Below are 21,115 nucleotides of genomic sequence, written 5' to 3' on the forward strand. Positions count from 1 at the left end.
CCTCAGCCTCCTGAGTAGCTGGGATTACAGGCACGCACCACCATGCCCAGCTAATTTTTTGTATTTTTAGTAGAGACGGGGTTTCACCATGTTGACCAGGACGGTCTCGATCTCTTGACCTCGTGATCCACCCGCCTCGGCCTCCCAAAGTGGTGGGATTACAGGCTTGAGCCACCGCGCCCGGCTTCCTTATGCCCTTTTTATTTTCCAGGATAATTTTATTCTGAAATTTTTGTCTTCACCTTTATTTGCTTTTTTTCTCTAAAAATAATGCCATAATCAGCTTTGTTTCTCATTACTAAAAGTTCTAGTTTCCAGAATATGGCCCTTTTTTTTGGAGGCAAAGTCTCACTCTATCACCCAGGCTAGAATTTAGTGGGTTCAAGCGATTCTCATGCCTCGCCCTACCAAGTAGCTGGGCATACAGGCATCTGCTGCCACGCTTGGCTAATTTTCTGTGTTTTTAGTAGAGATGGGTTTCGCCATGTTGGCCAGGCTGATCTTGAACTCTTGGCCTCAAGTGATTCCCCTGCCTCAGCCTTCCAAAGTGCTGGGACTACAGGAGTGAGCCACTGCACCCAGCCAAAATATGGTTTTTTAAAGATAATCAGTTGCTCTCTGTAGTTATAGGTGTATAATGTATTAAGTTTCTTTGTGTACTAATAGTTGTACAGTATTCATTCTTACTAACATTTAGAATTTGTTCAAAACTATAGGATTATTATACCATTATAAAAAACCCAATGGATTTAAATACAATTAAGAAGCGCTTGGAGAATAAATATTATGTGAAGGCTTCAGAATGTATAGAAGACTTCAATACAATGTTCTCAAATTGTTATTTATATAACAAGGTATGTAAGCTTTATGTTATACTTGCTAATATTGCCATTACATATAGGAGAGAGATGTATAAAATCAGGTGATCGTTTCACATTTCTTTTTTTTTCAACCCCCCCCCACCCACATTTCAAATCTTTGAGATCTTTTATATATGTGTGTGTCTGTGTGTGTATGTGTATTTTTTTTAGATGTAGTCTGGCTTTGTCACCCAGGCTGGAGTGCAGTGGCGCAATCCTGGCTCACTGCAACCTCCTCCTATGAGGTTTAAGTGATTCTCCTGCCTCAGCCTCCTGTGTAGCTGTGATTAAAGGCACCTGCCACGTTGCCTGGGTATTTTTTGTATTTGTTTGTTTATTTTTTAGTAGAGCCAGCGTTTCACGATGTTAGCCAGGCTAGCCTCAAACTCCCCACCTCAGGTAATCCACTCAACTCGGCCTCCCAAAGTGCTGGGATTATAAGTGTGAGCCACTGTGCCCAGCCAAGATCTTTTACATACATATATATATATTTTTAGACAGAGTCTCACTCTATCGCCAGGCTGGAGTGCAGTGTCGCCATCCCGGCTCACTGCAACTTCCGTTTTTGGTTTCAAGCAATTCTGCCTCAGCCTCCCGAGTAGCTGGGAGTACAGGCATGCACCACCATGCCTGGCTAATTTTTTGTACTTTTAGTAGAGACGGGGTTTCACCATGTTGGCCAGGATGGTCTCCATCTCTTGACCTCGTGATCCACCCGCCTCGGCCTCCCAAAGTGCTGGGATTACAGGCGTGAGCCACTGTGCCGATCTTTTACATATTTTTTTTTTCATCCTCTGGTCTGATTGACATGTTACATATTTTTAAGAATAATACTTTTTCACTGGATTTTATAATTTTCACATACCAACTGTTTAATCTATTTGCTAAAATATTTCTTTTTTGCCCAAATAGCTGTAATGGCTTGTTATGTTTTTAAAAATACCAATGAGAGCTGGTTTCTGTGAATAAAGTAATTCGGAATGTTTTCTATTGCATTCCTCTCATTTTAGTTATGAGATAAAGGAAAAGCCTTAGTATTCACTAATCTTGATTAAATTTTCACAGTTTGGATCCCTGGCCATAATCTAAAAAGGCAAACAAATTGCGTACTTATAAAGTTCACAACAAGTTTATTTAAAGATCAGATAGTTCTTTGTTCTGTAGTACTTGGATTTGTGTTAATGAGTTTGCCTATATGATGTATGTAGACATTTTGAACTTAATCTTCATATTGACTGTCATCCATAAAATTGAATTTGTGTATTTGGTTTTCTTTCATCTAATATTCCCATTTTCTACAGTATTGTGTCCTTTTCTAGCTGTTCAAGGGTATCTAAATATTTTACAGGTTATATCTCATTTAAATATGAGAATTTTAAGTATTTGGCATTTTGTTTATTCAGAATCACTAGTGAATGACACTGAAAGGATTTGGCTCCCAAGATAACTACCAATGCCACCTTATATGTATAAAAGATTTAAAACTATTAGCCAATGCAAATGATTTTTTTTCTGAGACAGGGACTCGCTGTGTTGCCCAGGCTGGACTTGCCTGGGCTCAAGTGATACTTCCACCTCAGCCTTGCAAGTAGCTGGGATAATAGGCACACACCACTGCATCCAGCTCCGATGTGAATTTTTAAAAAACCAGTACCATTGGCAACTTCATTTTAATTTAACTATAATTCCAAAGGGTCTTTTGAGATGCAGTATTTTTAAATGAAGTTTAGTAATTTTCCTGAGCTACATAACTTAGAAATAAATGTTTTTTTAGGCTGTTGCTTTGTAAATTACTTAGTTTTTCCTCAGTTGTAAATTAAAGCAAGAGGAAGACTTGTAAGCAAATAGTTAAGATTTAAAAATTGGGCCGGGTATGGTGGCTTACGCCTGTAATCCCAGCACTTTGGGAGGCCAAGGTGGGCGGATCACAAAGTCAGGAGATTGAGACTATCCTGACCAACATGGTGAAACCCTGTTTCTACTAAAAATACAAAAATTAGCTGGGTGTGGTGGCATGTGCCTATAATTCCAGCTACTAGGGAGGCTAAGGCACAAGAATTGCTTGAACCCAGGAGGCAGAAGTTGCAGTAAGCTAAGATCATGCCACTGCACTCCAGCCTAGTGACAGAGCGAGACTCTGTCTCAAAAAAAAAAAAAAATTGAATATGTTGGTAGAGTTGGCTTATAAAAAATATTTAAAAATTGAGTCACTGTTGCAGTGTGATTTTATTAATTAGTTAATTAAACAATTACTTCAAGCTGTGAGATACTTGGTACAGTCATGAGTAACTTTTTGGAAGTTGAAGGAGTAGAATGGTAGAATTTTAAATGTGAGCTGCTTTCAACCATAGAGAATAAGAAAATAAAATGTGAGCAGCCTCACTAGATGAATACTGTCTAGGAGTACTATGTTACTGCCTTCAATAAAGTGGCCTGAATTTAAGACATTTGGTACAGTGACCATACTGTGTATCCTTATTGTATATTTAATATATTTTATAGCCTGGAGATGACGTTGTTCTTATGGGACAAGCTCTAGAGGAGTTGTTTATGCAGAAATTATCTCAGATGCCACAAGAAGAGCAAGTTGTGGGTGTTAAGGAAAGAATCAAGAAAGGTAAGGCAGGAGATAAACACTTTATGGCTCTCTCTCCCCCTGCACCGTGTGTGTGTGTGTGTGTGTGTGTGTGTGTGTGTGTGTGTGTAAATTCCCCAAAGGAAACACGTCCAAGAGGTCCTACCTCCTATTCTGTTGATAAAAAGTGTCCATTTAAACAATGTGCTAAACCTTGATCACAAGGATGGTATCATTCAAGAATAGGGAGGACTGCATTGATTATGACCCTGGAGCCAGCTTTCCTGTAGCATAATGCCATTCACATAGTAGGGACCCAGAAAATCATAGCCATTACTACTGTTTTCAGTGAATTTTGTATCTGTGCTATACTGGTAAGAATGCCCAAATTGCTAGTGCTCTCTGTATTTAAAAAAAAAAAAAAAATTCCATAGCTTAGAATGAAATTTACCATTGGTTTGGAAGATTGTCTTTTTTTTTTTTTTTCGCAGTCACAAAAAGCTTTAGAGGAATTCATCTTTATAACTAATAATCATATCATTTAAATATGATGTTTGAAAAATCTTAAGTATTCAAGTAGATTTATTGTAGAGGTTAACTAAGAATGTAGTAAATGTTGGTTTATCTTTGGATCACTTAAACAGTATAATCTTTCAGTACTTAGTCATTCCATGTTAGTTTCCTCATTTAAGGAAAATAATTATTTTTCGTGATTGTAAATGTTTATAAAGTATATAATTAAGTGCCTCAGATATAGGAGACCTATAATAGGTTCATGTCAGAGGTTTATTTATTTATTTTTTAGGTTTTTACTGATAGTAATATATACTTCTTTATTGTTAATAGATCTTTAGCGTGGGTCATGACTTAATAGTGCTTTATGAGATACTCACTGATTATTTAAGTCCTTATTCTTATTTTAGAAAGGTTGATCTAATGTCTGACAGTGTGAGACCTGGGCTTCTACAGGAAGATTTAAATAAGCCCTTGTGAGGTAGATAACACATAGATCAGCATGGTATTTAAATTGTAAAACCAATGTACTAATTGTTGCTGACTTAAATTATTATCCTTAGCGAGATAAAAATTATTTTTTCCATTTAATGTTGCTAGAAGGTAAAAATTAATCTTTTTATTGATCTTTTATTCGAGGGAAACATGTTCTTAGTTACTTGAGCATCTAAAAGAAGTAACTACAACTTTCAAGTGTTTCTTGATATTTAAGTTGTAGCTACTTGTTTCAGATGCTTATTAGGTAAATGCTAAGAGCATATTTCCCTTAGAAGTTCATTGACTTTGCTTTTCTATCAATACGTATTTAGATAATTGTCACATATAAGGCACATTTTGCGGAGCTCCAAAGAAATATAACCACCCTAACCCTCGAGCTAAATTTAAGGTTTTCTTGGTTGGTTGGTTGGTTTTCTGAGGCGGAGTTTTACTCTTGTTGCCCAGGCTGGAATGCAGTGGCACTATCTCGGCCACTGCAACCTCCGCCTCCCACATTTAAGTGATTCTTCTACCTCAAGCCCCCTGACTAACTGGGATTACAGGCACGTGCCACCACCCCTGGCTAATTTTTTTTTTTTTTTTTTAGAGATGGGGTTTCACCATGTTGGCCAGGCTGGTCTTGAACTCATGACTTCAGGTGATTCACCTGCCTTGGCCTCCCAAAGTGCTGTGATTACAGGCATGAGCCACTGAGCCTGGTCTACATTTAAGTTTTTAGAAATAAAGCTTGAAAAAAATTATAAGACAATGCATTATGGAAAAAAATTGTGACAATGCATTATGATACATGTCAGATGAAATTACGAGTAATGTATGCTGTTTCAAAAGAATGAGAAATTTTGTTTCAAGACAGAGTCTTTCTGTCACCCTGGCTGGAGCGCAGTGGCATGATCACAGTTCACTGCAGCCTCAAACTCCTGGGCTTAAACAGTCCTCCTACGTTAGCCTCCCAAGTAGCCAGTATTAAAGACATGTGCCACCACACCCAGCTAATTCTTTTGTTTCTTATAGAGATGGGGTCTCTGTTGCCCAGGCTGGCCTTGAATTACTGACTTCAAATGATCCTCATGCCTTGGCCTCCCAAAGTGCTAGAATTACAGGCATGAGCCACCATGCATGGCCAAGAGTGAGAAACTGATATGTGATATGTGCTAGTCCATTTTGCATTGCTGTAAAGAAATAGCTGGCTGGGCATGGTGGCTCATGCCTGTAATGCCAGCACATTGGGAAGCCAAAATGGGAGAATTACATGAGCCCAGGAATTCAAGACCAACCTGAGCAGCAGAGGAGGATCCTATCTCTACAGAACAATTTAAAAATTTGCCAGGCGTCATGACATGCACCTGTAGTCCCAGCTCCTCAAGAGCCTGAGGTGGGAGGATTGCTTGAGCCCAGGAGGTTGAAAGTACAGTGAGCCATAATCACATCACTGCAATCTAGTCGGGGTGACTGTGTGAGACCCTTGTCTCCAAAAAAAAAAAAGTCAGGCTGGGTAATTTACAAAAAGAGGTTTTTTTGGCTTAAGGTTTTGCAGGCTATATAAGTATGACACCACCACCTGCTCAGCTTCTGGTTAGGCCCCAGGAAACTTTCAATCATGGTCAAAGGCAAAGGGGGAGCTGTCGAATCACATGGCGAGGTGGGGTAGGGAGGAGGTGCCCTTTTAAGCAACCAGATCTTATGTGAACTCAAGAGAACTCACTCATTACTTCGAGGACAGCACCAAGAGATTCATGAGGACTCCACCCTCATTACCCAAACACCTCCTACACCACACCCCACCACCAACATTGGAGGTCACATTTCAACATGAGATTTGGAGAGGACAAACCATGTCATGCTGGACAAGTTGGGAAAGGCTTTAGAGGGGATATAACTTAAATTTGACCTCAAAGGATAGGTAGGATTTGGCTTAGGAGTGAATGTGTAAGTTTTAAAAACTTTTGACAGAAGCATTCCACTACCAGAGTCATGTCTTTGTTAGTCACAGTGGTAGGGAAATTGTCATATGATGATAGCTAGTTTAAAATAATGTGGTTACCCTCTTTCGTCTGGACCACCAACATGCCATCCAGACTGAGGAAGACCCAGAAACTTTGGGACCATGGCCATGGCTGAATCAGCAAGCCCCGGTAGCACCCCGGAGGCTGCGGTAATGCTGGTAGTATGCATCACCACAGGATCAACTTCGACAAATACCACCCAGGTTACTTTAGGAAAGTTGGAATGAGGCATTACCACTTAAAGAGGAACCAGAGCACCAGGCACAGTGGCTCACAGTGGCTCACGCCTGTGATCCCAGCACTTTGGGAGGCCAAAGCGGGTGGATCACCTGAGGTCAGGAGCTGGAGACCAGCCTGGCCAACATGGTGAAACTCGCTTCTACTAAAAATACAAATTAGCTGGGCGTGGTGGCAGGCACCTGTAATCCCAGCTACTCAGGAGGCTGAGGAATGAGAATCACTAGAACCCAGGAGTTGGAGATTGCAGCGAGAAACCTCGTCTCTCTTAAAAATACAAAAAATTGACGTCCAACATCTCTGACCGTAGGTGGGCAAAAAAAAAAAAAAAAAAAAAAAAAAAAAAATTAGCTGGGCATGGTGGGGTGCACCTGTGTTCCCAGCTACTTGGGAGGCTGAGGCAGGAGAATTGCTGGAACCCAGGAGGTAGGGGTTACATCAAGCCGAGATTGCATCATTGCACTCTAGCCTGGGTGACAAAAGCCAGACTTTGTCAAAAAAAAAAAAAAAAAAGAAAAAGAGGAACCAGAGCTCCCGTCCAACTGTCAACCTTGAGAAATTGTGGACTTTGGTCAATGGGCAGACACAGGTGAATCCTGCTAAAAACAAGACTGGGGCTGCTCCCATCATTGATGTGGTGCGATCGGGCTACTACAAAATTCTGGGAAAGGGAAAGCTCCCAAAACAGCCTGTCATTGTGAAGGCTAAATTCTTCAGCAGAAGAGCTGAGGAGAAGATTAAGGGTGTTGGTGGGAGGTGGTGGGCCTGTGTCTTGGTGGCTTGAAGCCACATGGTGGGAGGTTCATTAAATGCTAACTACTTTGTAAAATAAATAAATAAATAAATGTGATTACTTACATGTTGCTAGTTTATGGCAAAGAAAACTCAGTATTAAATTGATAATATGATTGTGCAAATACTCAAGTGCTGATTACATACCACAACACTGGTGCTCTTGAGATGTATCAGTGAATAAAACAAAAACTTTGCCATCTTGGAATTCATATTCTAGTTGGAAGAGAGAGACAAACATGACAGATTCAGTGGAGGCCTTGTTGAGAAGTGAAGATTTGAAAGAAGAACATTCCAGGCAGAGGAATCAGCTAGAGCAAAGGCCTATAACAGATCCTTTCCTCCTCCATCATGCCTTTATTTGCGAATGGATCTCGCCTTCTGAACCATTTTATTCCTTAGGTTATCCTCCTTTTTTCTTGCATCATTAATCTCTCCTCCTCTATGGGATTGGTCTTATTACCCTATAAACTTGCTGTAGTATCTCTTCTTTAAAATACTCCTTTATCTGTATTCTTCCAGCTGTTGTTCCTTTTTGTTGTTTTTTGTTTTTTGCTTTCTTCCTGTGTACTCATATACTCCCCTTAGTACAGGTTCTAGCTTTAATTCACCACCAAAAACCTTTTGTCAGTCAAGGTCACTTGTAGTTCTTCATGCTGCAAAATTTAAGTTGTATTTTTTCTATTCTTATTTGACTTTTGTCAGTATTTGCCTTGGGAAAATATGTCTTTCTTAAAATGCCTTTATTTCTGGGAGCTGTGGTGGCTCAGGCCAGTTGTCCTGGCACTTGGGCAAGGCGCTATGCATTTGAGTCCAGGATGGGCAACATAAGAACCTCTCATTCACTAAAAAAAAAAAAAAATTACTTTAAAAAATGCCTTTATTTCTTCATATGTACACTAGTCATGTGGGCTTACTTCCCATTCTATAGTTCTCTTGACCTGGCTGGCTACTTCTTACCTTTATAGTGACATCTTAGTTGTCAGCTTTAGAGAGGGAGACCTTCCTTGGTTACCCTCTCCATAATAGTTCTCCACCTTAATTTAGTCATTGACCTTTATTTCCTTCCTAACACTTAGCATCACTTGTACTCAGTTTGATTACTTATTTTTTGTCTGTTACACTAGACAGTAAGCTTCACAAGAGCAGAGACTATGTTTGTCTTGTTCATTTTTGTGCCCTAGCACCTAAAATGCTGCCCAACACAATAGGCATGCAGTAAATATTTACTGTGTTTTTTCATATACCAAATACTGCATTAGCACAAGAGATTTAGGGGTGACCAAAACAGAGTTTTCTTATGCTCACAGATTTTTTTATTCTTGTCAGGGATAGAGACAAAATTAAGTAATTCTAAGTACTCCTCACTATGAGTTCAAAGAGCAACAGTTGGAATATCAAAGGATGCAAGATTATCTGAATGTATTTGATTCCTAAGTTTTAGTGAGTAATGATGACTCAGATATTGAGGAATACCACCCCTATCTTGAAATAAATTCAAATTTACTTAGTTCCTGAGTTTGTTTGGCAAGACTTGAAGAGCCAGAAATGACTATATATTGTATATCAAATGTGATAATGGCATGAAAAAAATAAAGCGAATAAGAGCTAGACAGTTGGTGAGTGGGGATAGGGTAGAGTGAAAATGTTATTTTATATAGGGTGGTTGAGAAGGTGACATTTGAGTGAACACCTGAAGGAAATTTGGGAATGAGGTATAAATATATCTTCTTTTAGGCAAAACAAATAGTCTGCTTCTGCTTACCAAATTTGAGCAAGGCCAGTAGGCTAGAGTGGGGTAAGGATAGAGGGAAGTGATAAGAAATGAGGTTGGAAAGAGGGAAGAAGTATGCGGAAGAGGACAAGCACGTCGTGCATATCCTGTGAGCACTTTGGTTTTTACTTAGCGAGATTACAAGCCATTGGAGGTCACTGATTTGAGTTTTAGAAGATCACTTTGGTAACTGTTTTGAGGATAGACTATAGAATACCAAAGCAGAAGGAAGACCTGCCTGGATTTTATTGCAGTAATTGAGTTGTGCACTGATGATGCCTTGGGCCAGAGTGAATGCTGCTTGTGAGAAGTGTTTGGAGTCTAGATAGGAAGGTAGAGCTAACAAGGTTTGCTGGTGGGTTGGATATGGACTTTGAGAGACAGTGGAGTCAAAGATAACTTCAAGGTTTTTGTCGTGAACAATTAGAAGAATGGAGTCGCCTTGATGGAAGGTTGAACTTCTGAAATAACAGATTTCAGAGTGATATGATCCAATGTCTTAAGTCATAATATTCTGTGACAACAGACAGGTCAGAAGAATGTGACAGTTGTTCCTTTGGCAGAATTTTCTGAAGAATGTATTGATAAGAGAATCATATTCACATCTTTTATTCTGTGGTGGACTATATGTAACAGTTATGAAATCCTTGAATATTTGTGCAGAGCATTCTGAAGACCTCACATAGTACTGTATGGTTGGTCTCTAGAGTATCTGAGATGTTTGCTCATGTTCATAGCTCACTGAAGCTAACCACACAGCTCTATTATTAGTCTTGGTTTAAGCCAGGCACTTTTTTGAATAAAACTGATAAACCTACCACTAACAATAACAAATTTTGAAGTCTCCATTATTATATCTAAATTGGTCTAACCTGTCTAATCCTTTGTGTGTAGATTTCAAAATGAAATAAGTATCCTATGTTCATGTTGCTGAAAGCTGAACTAAATGAAGTGAAATAGAATGCTAACAAAGTGGTGTTTTATACGTTACTCATTCATGTATTTAACTGTGGCTTACTTTTTCCAGGCACTAAACAGAATATAGCTGTTTCTTTTGCTAAAGAAAAGTCATCACCCAATGCAACAGAAAAAATATTTAAGCAGCAAGCAATTCCTTCTGTATTTACTAAGACATCTATTTCTCCCTTGAACATGGCACAAGGAGCTTCACTCAACTCTAGTTCACAAACCGTAGCTCAAGTAAGTTTTTTGGGGTTTTAAAATCGTTGCTTTTTAACTTCGGATTTTTTTTTTTTTTTTTCAGTTAATAGGAAAATTAGTCTTCAGCATCTAGCAATCTTTTTTTTTTAAAAAAAAAATTCATTTAGCATCTAGCAATCTGAAGTCATACTGTTTCCACCTCTCTGTACATTTTATGAATAGAGACCTAAGAGGCTAGCCAAAATTTTAGATATTTCTTAGGTAGACTATTTGCTGTTTGGGTATCTTGATAGTATTGATATCAAAAGTTGTTCACCTACATATTTTTATTTTAAAAGTCGTATGTTCTTGCTAATCTCAGGTATTCAGAAACTTTTTTTTTTTTTAATAACCATGACTTTGATTTTTTACTTTTCATTCATCTTAAGGTTTGCACAAGACATCCTTTGGTATGTGGGAAGAAAATATTAGAACTGTTTAGTTTGCCTACAAAAGGAAGTTAACCTTTAGCAATATTTAATACATGGATTGACACCAATATGTGTAAATTATATAAAGACTTGGTGCTGATAATCGTTCCCTTTTTTTCTTTTAACTGGTAAGGAACTATTGCTCAGAATATCACCTTAAATATATATTTTGTGGTTAAATTTTTCTGTTTTAGGTTACAAAAGAAAAGGTGTGTTCAGGCGTGAAGAGGAAAGCAGATACAACAACTCCTACAACGTCAGTAGTTAAAGGAAGTAGTGACTCTTCTCCAACATTCACAGAAAAATCACTGAGAATGCCACCGATAAAAGAAAATACACTGAAGAATGTTTTGCTAGATTCTCAGCAACAATATAATGTGAAGAGCGTTAAAGTAACTGAACAATTAAGGCACTGCAGTGAGATTCTTAAAGAAATGCTTGCAAAGAAACATTTTTCATATGCATGGCCCTTTTATAATCCTGTTGATGTTAATGCTTTGGGACTCCATAACTACTATGACATTATCAAAAATCCAATGGATCTTGGAACTATTAAGGTAAATGTTGCCTTAATTGGAAGAACTTCTTTTTCTTGATTATAAAAGTAATTCATCAATGCAAAGAAATCTTAAAAAAAAATATTTAAAAATATCAAGAAAATTAAAATCACCAGAGTCATACTACCTGCAGTGAGTCATGGGAAAATTTAAAAATATATCATTTTATTTTCTTCCACTTGAACATGTCCATGGTTTTAGCCAGGTACAGTGGCTCACACCTATAATCCTAGCACTTTGGGAGGCAAATGCGGGTGGATCACTTCAGGCCAGGAGTTCAAGACCAGCCTAGCCATGGTGAAACCCCATCTCTACAACAAAACAAAACAAAAAAACACACCTGGGCATGGTGGTGCACACCTATGGTCCCAGCTACTCCAGAGGCTGAGTTACAAGAATCACTTGAACCCGGGAGGCAGAGAGGTTGCAGTGAGTCGAGATTATGCCACTGCACTCCAGGCTGGCAACAGAGGGAAACTGTCTCAAAAAAAAAGATTATATGAAAACGCTCTGCTTTTCTGCTTTTGTGATTTTGTTCCAATTGTTCTCTTTACTTGGAATGTCCTCCTTCCTTATCTCTACTTGCCAAAATTCACTGGATTTTTTCCAAAGTCTAAAAAATATAAAACGAATGTAAGAAAAGTTTAACATTTGTGAAATCTGGATGGTGGGTAACTGTTTTCCCACCATATTTAAATTATTTTGTAATATAAACAGTATAGGTGCTCAAATAAATATTAAATTGAACTATTTGTGAATCTTGTAGTTTTTCTTTAATTTAGGAGAAAATGGATAACCAAGAATATAAGGATGCCTACGAATTTGCAGCGGATGTTAGATTAATGTTCATGAATTGCTACAAGTACAATCCTCCAGATCACGAAGTTGTGACAATGGCAAGAATGCTTCAGGTGAGTTGTTACTTGTGCTCTGAAAGTGTTTTTCCTCTGAACATAGTTTAAACATTTTTTAGAACCATAACTTAAGAGATAAAGAATAACACCCACACCTCTAAGTATTAAATGGCAAAAACCAGTTACTTTTGCACCAACCTATAGTGCAAAACAGTTCATGAATTATACTTTTAAAACTGAGAGGGTTGTTGTTGTTTGAGTTCTTGCACCCTTTAGTAGCAAAGCTTTTAATGAAGCTGCCCTGCATACAAGGGAAACTGGGGAAATATTAGTGAAGACGGGATGTATGATGTATAGGGTTGACCAGAGCCCATGTCCCACTGACGAGACACTCTTAATGGGTGAACCATTTGGAGGTAACAGAATGATAAACCAACTATAGGGCCTTTGAAAGAAGATCTCCAGTATTACTTGAGAGGTTTATCTTGCCCAAAAAAAAATTGGGGAAAAGTTGTTAAGTTTGGCAGGCAGAGAAGCATGAGTCTTAATACATTTCTTCTGATATATCTCAAAGGAAAAAAGAATTCTGGTCAAAATATAACACTGAGATGTACTTTTTATTAAAAGCTATGATTGCTGGATTAAACTAAAAATGCAAAAAACCATAACAAATTAATTTTTCATTATAGGATGTTTTTGAAACACATTTTGCGACGATCCCAGATGAACCTGTTGAGAGTATGCCTTCATGTTGCATCAAAACAGATATCACAGAAACAATTGGTAGAGAAAACACTAATGAAGGCTTCTCTAAAGGGAACTCTTCTGATGATTCTAAAGATGAACGAGTTCAGCGTCTTGCAAAGCTTCAGGAGCAGGTAGTTGATTGACAGAAATTTTGATATTCTTTCTATAAGCTGCTAATCTATTAAATTTTTTTCTATAGATTTGAAGCTGTTGTAGTTAGATCACTTCATAACTCTGGCTTTATTTCTTGACAAATTTGTAATGTTTAATACTCTTTCCTAACCAAATATTTATTGTAAAAATCTGTTATTTTAAAAATCATGTTATCTTAACAACATAGTGAGACCACATCTCTACAAAAAAATTTTTTTTAAATGAGGCAGGAGGATCTTTTGACCCCAGGAGGTCAAGGCTGCTGTGAGCTGGTATCACACCACTGTACTCCCACCTGGTGGCAGAGCAAGACCCTGGCTCAAAAAAACAAATAACTTAAGACCACCTGGAAATGTTAATTGTTCTCGATCTGTTTGTAGATGAATATTTAAGTTTATGGGTTGAGCACAAGATAGTTTTTGTAATTTAATACATGCCCTTTAAAAATTGAATGCTTTTGTGAAGTTAAATAAAAACTTGAAGGAAATGCAATAAGAAATGAATTTCACAAAAGACACTCTTGACTTTGGAGTGACTTAATTTTTTTCTAGTTTCTTTAATTATTTAGAGCCATGAAGATTTACAGATTTTTTTCTTTTATCAGCTTAAAGCTGTACATCAACAGCTCCAGGTTTTGTCCCAAGCACCTTCACATAAGCTAACGAAAACAAAAGAAAAGTCTAAAAAGGAAAAGAAAAAAGAAAAGGTTAATAACAGCAATGAAAATCCAAGAAAAACATATAAGCAAATGAAACTAAAGGAAAAGTCCAAGAGAAAGTAAGTATCTCTTATTAACATAGCTTATTAAGATAATAACGATAAGTTTGACTAAAATTAGTTTTTGTTACAGTCAGCCAAAGAAAAGGAAACAACAGTTCTTTGGTCTAAAACCTGAAGATGAAGATAATGCTAAACCTATGAACTATGATGAGAAAAGGCAGTTAAGTTTGGATATAAACAAACTCCCTGGAGATAAACTTGGGCGAGTAGTTCATATAATACAATCAAGAGAGCCTTCTCTGAGAAATTCCAATCCGGATGAGATAGAGATAGACTTTGAAACACTGAAAGCATCAACACTAAGAGAATTAGAAAAATATGTTTCAGCATGTCTAAGAAAAAGACCATTAAAACCTCCTGGTATGTATTTCTGTATATTAATATAAATCAGTCTGGCATTTGTGTTAATTTTTGGTTATACTTACTTTCTTCCCTCCTAAATCACACAGCTAAGAAAGCAAAGATGTCCAAAGAAGAACTTTACTCACAGAAAAAACAGGAGTTAGAAAAGCGGTTCCTGGATGTCAATAATCAGTTAAATTCTAGAAAACGTCAAACAAAATGTAGGTGGCAGCTTTTATATTTATTATTTTTATTTTTTTATTTTTGTAGATACAGGGTCTTATGATGTTGCCCAGGCTGGTCTTGAACTCCTGGCCTCATGTGGTCCTCCCACCTTGGCCTCCCAAAGTGCTGGGAATACAGGCCAGAGCGGCCATGCCCAGCCTAGGTGGCAGTTTTTAAATGTTCCTGCAACTGTTCAGTTCTATTGGCATTTTAATGTTTCTCTGTTTTGTAGCTGAGAAGACACAACCACCCAAAGCTGTTGAAAGTGGTTCCCGACTGAGTGAGACCAGCAGCAGTGGCAGCAGCTCATCAGAGTCTGAAAGTTGCAGCAGTGATTCAAGCTCTTCAGACAGCAGTCATTCTCAATCAGGTTAGCTGTCTCCTTAAGTGTACCTCTGCTAGTGGGAGCATTTTTTTTTCCTGTAATATTGATTTATATTTTGAACAAATATTTGTCACTTACCCAGAATCCATGGTTTGTATGTCATACTCATTATTTAATTGCATGTTGACAATCTTAATATTTTCCCTAAAAGAGGTACTATGTAAAATGAAACTTCATATTATATGTATATGACATGTAGGTTTGTAATGTTGAAAAGAAGTTTACCCAAGGAGGGATAGTCTCTTAATAAATAATTTCAAATCTTAATATCAAAATATATAAGATAATAATGATCTTTACTTGTTTTATGAAATGAAAGATTATTTGAGAGCACCTTTCACTTTATTCTCCATGATCTACCAGATCACTCTAATGTTGCAAGGTTTGCCCTGTTGTGATACTATGTTCTGAATTGAGTAATCATTTTTAAGTTAAGAAACCAGTCATCGTGGCCGGGTGCGGTGGCTCACGCCTGTAATCCCGGCACTTTGGGAGGCCGAGGCAGGTGGATCACGAGATCAGAAGTTTGAGACCAGCCTGACCAACATAGTGAAACCCTGTCTCTACTAAAAATACAAAAATTAGCCAGGCTTGGTGGTACACACCTGTAGTCCCAGCTACTCACGAGGTTGAGGCCAGAGAATTGCTTGAACCCGGGAGGCGGAGGTTGCAGTGAGCCAAGATCACACCACCGCACTCCAGCTTGGACGACAGAGCGAGGCTTTGTCTCAAAAAAAAAAAAAAAAAATTATCCACTTTTTGATTGAATTAAAAAAAGAAAAAAAGAAATCAGTCATCCCAGAAGCTGTAAATCAGATATTTTTTTCTACTTCTTTGGTTTCTTCACTGTAGAATATTTTCTTCCATCTATAGAAAAATGTACTTTAAATTCAGATTCTTAGCTATGCTCAAGTGTCGTATTATTTTGTAGCTTAGCAGTTCTATCACACTTAGGTCATTTATGCTTTCTTTGTCCTTTTCTATTAATGATTACACAATTGATCAATAATCACTACCCCAAGAATACTGACTTGGCAGTGGTGTTCCATCTTTATTGACCAAAAGGCAAATTCAAAATACAGGACACCTTTGTCCCTAAATTTGCTTATTTTAAATGAGGTATTTCTTGTGAAATTCAATTCTCTTTTTTTAAGAAACATCTCACAGAATATTGTGACATTAGGAATTCTTAGCATTATTAAAACCAGCTCTCTTTTTTCAGTGTGCTTAGTGGGGTCTGCTGACTTGCAGTACATTCTATTTCACTCTTATTTCTGTTTAGTTTGCATTTATATCATGCTGATTGCTGTGTTTTGTTTTTACATTTCAAAGTATATAGTGGTAAACATTTTGGGAGGATAAATAGAATTTTTACTTTTTTTGGATTTGTCATATTGGAACATTTTTAAATGTAGGGCTCTAATTATACAGTATTTCTATATTTGACTTTTAAGCATAGAACAATACTGGAAAACTTAAGTTGCATTTAGTATTTTAAATTGTAATTAGCATTTGCAATTTCATCTAATAAAGCATTTGTGGTCTAATAAGTTAGAGCACTTTGTCTTTTATTTGTAGGATAAAGCTCTTGTTGTACCTGTTAGTTTGAATTATCTAATTATAATCAATAAATACCTCAGGTATTAGAGGAAAAGTACTATATAATACAGAGTTTTCAATAAAATACCTTAATCTTAATATGAATTATCAGTTTCTGATACAATATTATTATATGTCGCTTGGAGGAAAGAATGTTTATCAGGAACTTGTGTTCTTAAAATGGTGCAATATATATTCTCTATTTTCCTAACATTCTATCAGAATAAGCCTCAGAATCCAAATTTTAAATTGCTGTGTTGAATTTTTATTTTATGACTGACATTTTTCTTGAATGTCACCTGTTTCAATTAAAAGGAATTTAAAAGTATATAATGCTAAAATCAAAGTGGCAAGTTTTTTTGTTTTGGGGTTTTTTTTTTTTTTGGGACAGATTCTCTCTCTGTAGCCCTGTAGCCCAGGCTGGATTGCAGTGATGTGATCGAGGCTTACAGCACCCTCCACCTCCCTGGTTCAAGTGATCCTCCCACTGCAGCCTCCTGAGTAACTGGGATTACAAGTATGTGCCACCATGCTAATTTTTGTGTATTTAATAGAGATTGGATTTCCCCATGTTGGCCAGGCTGGTCTTGAACTCCTGACCTCAACTGATTCTCCCTCCTTGACCTCCCAAACTGCTAGAATTACAGACGTGAGCCACTGCGCCCAGCCTAAAGTGGCAAGTTTTTATATTTGAAACTACATTATGGATAGTGAACAATTCATGACACAAGGTCAATTTGTCTTCTAATCTGATAGCATGAGTTGTTATTTATTTTTGAAATTTTAATTGTTTTATGAACAAACTATGTACTTTATTGGAAAACACTTTATATATGTTGTTAATTGCAAATGCAAAACAAATGGGAAAAAATTATATCTTTGCTTAATACTAAATGTTGTTCTAATTTTTTTTGCCTTTCTCCACATGTTCTAATGTTCTAAATATTAATTTCAGTTGCAGCCATTAAAATATTTAAAGGCTTTTAATTTCTAGTGTGTAAACTAAGAACATTTTTTACTTCCCTGGGAACAGCAACAATGAAAATAATAAAAAACCCTGAAAATTATGAAAAAATAAGCAAGACAAATTGTATCAATAGCAGTATCTGCTATAAAAATAATTAAAGCACCTACTATTCTTATACCAATAACGTTCTCAAGGAATGGATGACAAATTCTATGTCAAAGTTTCAAGCATGGGCAAAATGGGGCTGTTTACTAAGAAAATCTAATTTATGAAAATTAGGCACATAAGCAAAAACTTTATCTGCTACATCAGTAAAAATCAACGGAAAATGGCTGGGCACGGTGGCTTACACCTGTAATCCCAGCACTTTGGGAGGTCAAGGTGGGTGGATCACCTAAGGTCCAGAGTTTAATACGAGGCTGACCAACATGGAGAAACCCAGTCTCTACTGAAAATACAAAATTAGCGGGGCATGGTTGGCACATGTCTGTAATCCCAGCTACTCACGAGGCTGACGCAGGAGAATCACTTGAATCCTGGAGGCAGAGGTTGCAGTGAGCTGAGATTGTGCCATTGCACTCCAGCCTGGGCAACAAGAGCGAAACTCAGTCTCAAAAAAAAACCCAAAAACCCAAAAAAACCAAAAAAGAAAATATAAATATGATTTTTTTTTTTGAGACAGGGTGTGGCTCTGTCGCCCAGACTACAGTGCAGTGGCACAATCTCGGCTCACTGCATCCTTTGCCTCCTGGGCTAAAGCTATCCTCCCACCTCAGCCTGCCAAGTAGCTGGGCCTGCAGGTGTGTGCCATCACACTGGGCTAATTTTGGTACTTTTTTCAACAAAAACATACAGAGTTTTGACATGTTTCCCAGGTTGGTCTTGAACTCCTGAGCTCAAATGATCCGCCCACCTCAGCCTCCCAAAGTGCTGGGATTACAGGTGTGAGCAATCATGCCCAGCCTATAAATTTCTATTGCTTTAAAATTAATTATGATTTGGCCAGAACTGAAGCTTGCAGTTGGATATCAGGATTCCAGAGTTCTGATTAGTAGGCTTTTGATTATTTATTGAAGATAATAGGATTTGGTTATTTATTTGGCTGAACGAGGTGGCTCATTTCTGTAATCTCTGCTCTTTATGAGGCTGAGGTGGGCGGATCACTTGAGGTCAGGAGTTCAAGAGCAGCCTGGCCAACATGGTGAAATCCTACTAAAAAATTAGCCAGGTGTTGTGGAGCACACTTGTAGTCCCAGCTACTCGGGAGGCTGAGACAGGAGAATTGCTTGAACCAAGATGGCGGAGGTTGCAGTGAGCCAAGATCATGCCATTGCCTTCCAGCATGGGTGACAGAGTTAGACTCAAAAAAAAAAAAAAAAGTTTTGATTAATAATTGGCTTTTGATTATTTATTAAAGACATATGAATATAATTGTATTTCTTCAAAATTTTAATAGAGGAAACTTTTCTGAGAGCTTCATGAAAAATTATTTTTTAATAGAAAGATACTGACCTTTAATAATCTTCTTTTCTCTTTTTCTTTTTCTTTTTTTGAGATGAAGTCTCACTCTGTCACCCAGGCTGACGTGCAGTGGTGCAACCTTGACTTACTGTAACCTCTGCCTCCCAGGTTCAACCAATTCTCGTGCCTCAGCCTCCCAAGTAGTGGGGATTACAGGCGTGTGCCACCACAACCAGCTAATTTTTTGTATTTTTGGTAGATTTAGAGTTTCACCATGTTAGCTAGGCTGGCCTCAAACTCCTGACCTCAGGTGATCCAACCACCTCAGCCTCCCAGTGCTGGGATTACAGGCATGAGTGACCACGCCTGGTCTTTAGTAATACTTTCTTAATGTAGTTTTCATTTAGTATCTGTCTTCCTGCATTTTTTTTATAGCAGTTTGGCTATAGGCAATTTTCTTAATAAGTCAGTCTTTTATAATTTTTGTGCCAGAGATAGGGCTTTAATTTTTCTGAATTTTTTAAATATTGACTTCTTATACTGTATTATGAGTTTACTACCATATCATTATTCTGTTTAGGTGTGGCAAATGTTTCAAGGTTTAATATCTGAAAAATCTTTGAGTGTTGTAAGTAGTGTTGAAGCTATTTATTATTCCACATTACTTAAATGGTTATCTTTCATCATCCCCACACTTCAGTTTAAGCACTTTTAAAAATATAGACTTAGTTCTGCTTTGAGAGCTTGTTTGGAGGTTCTAGCAGGGGAGCACAGCTACTCATATACCCTTGACTGATGAACAGTCCTCTATCAGAGAAGCTCCTCTTCAACCAAGTGCACAGCTTTGGGAGGGACATACATGGAGTGATGAGGGAGGAAGGGGACACCTTCCTAGCCATCCAGATCAGCTGAATCAACCCTTTGATCAGTGGGGTGACGGGGTCACAGCCAGATCACCCTCACCTCCTTAATTCTGCTTTGTTAGGTGGGATTGATCACATGGTGGAGCATTGATTTCCAAGGAAAGTTTTATTTAAAAATCTAGGAAATTCACTTAATTCTCATTTTAAACAAGATACTAAATCAGTTTCAAGACAGTTTTAATGAAATCCCAAATCCTTGCAAAATGAAAATGAGGGCTTTATGGACTAGAAGCAGCACATCATTGCAAACTTTAATGAGATTTGGTTTTATCATTTATCTTTTTTTTTTTTTTTGAGATGGAGTCTTGCTCTGTCGCCCAGGCTGGAGTGCAGTTGTGAGATCTCAGCTCACTGCAACCTCCGCCTCCCGGGTTCAGGTAATTCTCCTGCCTCAGCCTTCTGAGTAACTAGGATTACAGGTGCATACCACCACTCCCAGCTAATTTTTGTATTTTAGTAGAGACGAGGTTTCACCATGTTGGTCTGGCTGGTCTCGAATTTGTGACCTCATGATCCACCCGCCTTGGCCCCCCAAAGTTCTGAGATTACAAGTGTGAGCCACCGTGCCCGGCCAACTTTTATCATTTGTCTTTTTGACTGGTGTCATCATATGCAGATAAGTCAAGAACATTAATTAAACATCATAATAAATATAAAATATTTTAAAATAATTTTTCATAACTAAAATCATTAAATGTCACATGAAAGATGTAGCTAAGCCTTGAAAATGAAGTCAATTCTAATGCATGTATCCTATTTTGGCTATGCTGTGCTAGTATGCACACATAAGCTATTGAAGGTTTTCTAATGCTCAACAACCTTGGGATTACCTTGAGTAATATGCAAGGAGTAATATAACTAATAGCTTTAATCCTGTGACTAACAATGATACTGAGGAAAAAAAAAAAAAAGAACAGCACATCAATAGGACTGCTTTTAATTAAAACCTTATAGGAAATAATGCCAGGAACTGTCTAAATATAAGCTCAGATACTTGATTAGTGTGAAATAGAATTTCTTTGGTGTACTTAATTTCAGTTTTTACACAGTTAAACACAAAGAAACTAAATGGTCACGACATCAATTCACTGTTTTTCTTTAGCTGTTTAAGACTTAAAGTCTTAAATTTGTGACTTCATCCTTTGGACTTTTTGCTTTTTATTGGATTTAATGTAATGTTCAGAGAATGAAATTTATAAGTTCTTTAAATAATATTTGTTTCTTTTTTTTTTTTTTTTT

At 37.4% G+C, this 21,115-nt stretch overlaps 1 protein-coding gene and 1 pseudogene across 3 annotated transcripts in view; both read left to right on the plus strand.

The window, feature by feature from the left end:
* The window catches only part of BRDT (bromodomain testis associated), a 53,001-nt gene that overhangs the window by 863 nt on the left and 31,023 nt on the right, over window positions 1–21,115 (plus strand). Inside the window, exons 2-11 of one of the 3 annotated variants that reach the window (XM_037744133.1) lie at window positions 717–854; window positions 3,363–3,477; window positions 10,280–10,452; window positions 11,093–11,440; window positions 12,223–12,351; window positions 12,984–13,172; window positions 13,799–13,971; window positions 14,045–14,334; window positions 14,424–14,537; window positions 14,774–14,911. In XM_037744133.1, coding sequence (XP_037600061.1) covers window positions 717–854; window positions 3,363–3,477; window positions 10,280–10,452; window positions 11,093–11,440; window positions 12,223–12,351; window positions 12,984–13,172; window positions 13,799–13,971; window positions 14,045–14,334; window positions 14,424–14,537; window positions 14,774–14,911 — 1,807 coding nt within the window. Of the gene's footprint in view, window positions 1–716; window positions 855–3,362; window positions 3,488–10,277; window positions 10,453–11,092; window positions 11,441–12,222; window positions 12,352–12,983; window positions 13,173–13,798; window positions 13,972–14,044; window positions 14,335–14,423; window positions 14,538–14,773; window positions 14,912–21,115 lie in introns of all 3 variants that reach the window. The other 2 variants (XM_037744131.1, XM_037744132.1) reach the window with 2 other exon arrangements.
* LOC108314989 lies at window positions 6,511–7,470 on the plus strand (annotated as a pseudogene).

Source organism: Cebus imitator, unplaced genomic scaffold, assembly GCF_001604975.1.
Source record: "Cebus imitator isolate Cc_AM_T3 unplaced genomic scaffold, Cebus_imitator-1.0 Scaffold166, whole genome shotgun sequence".
NCBI classification, from domain to species: domain Eukaryota; kingdom Metazoa; phylum Chordata; class Mammalia; order Primates; family Cebidae; genus Cebus; species Cebus imitator.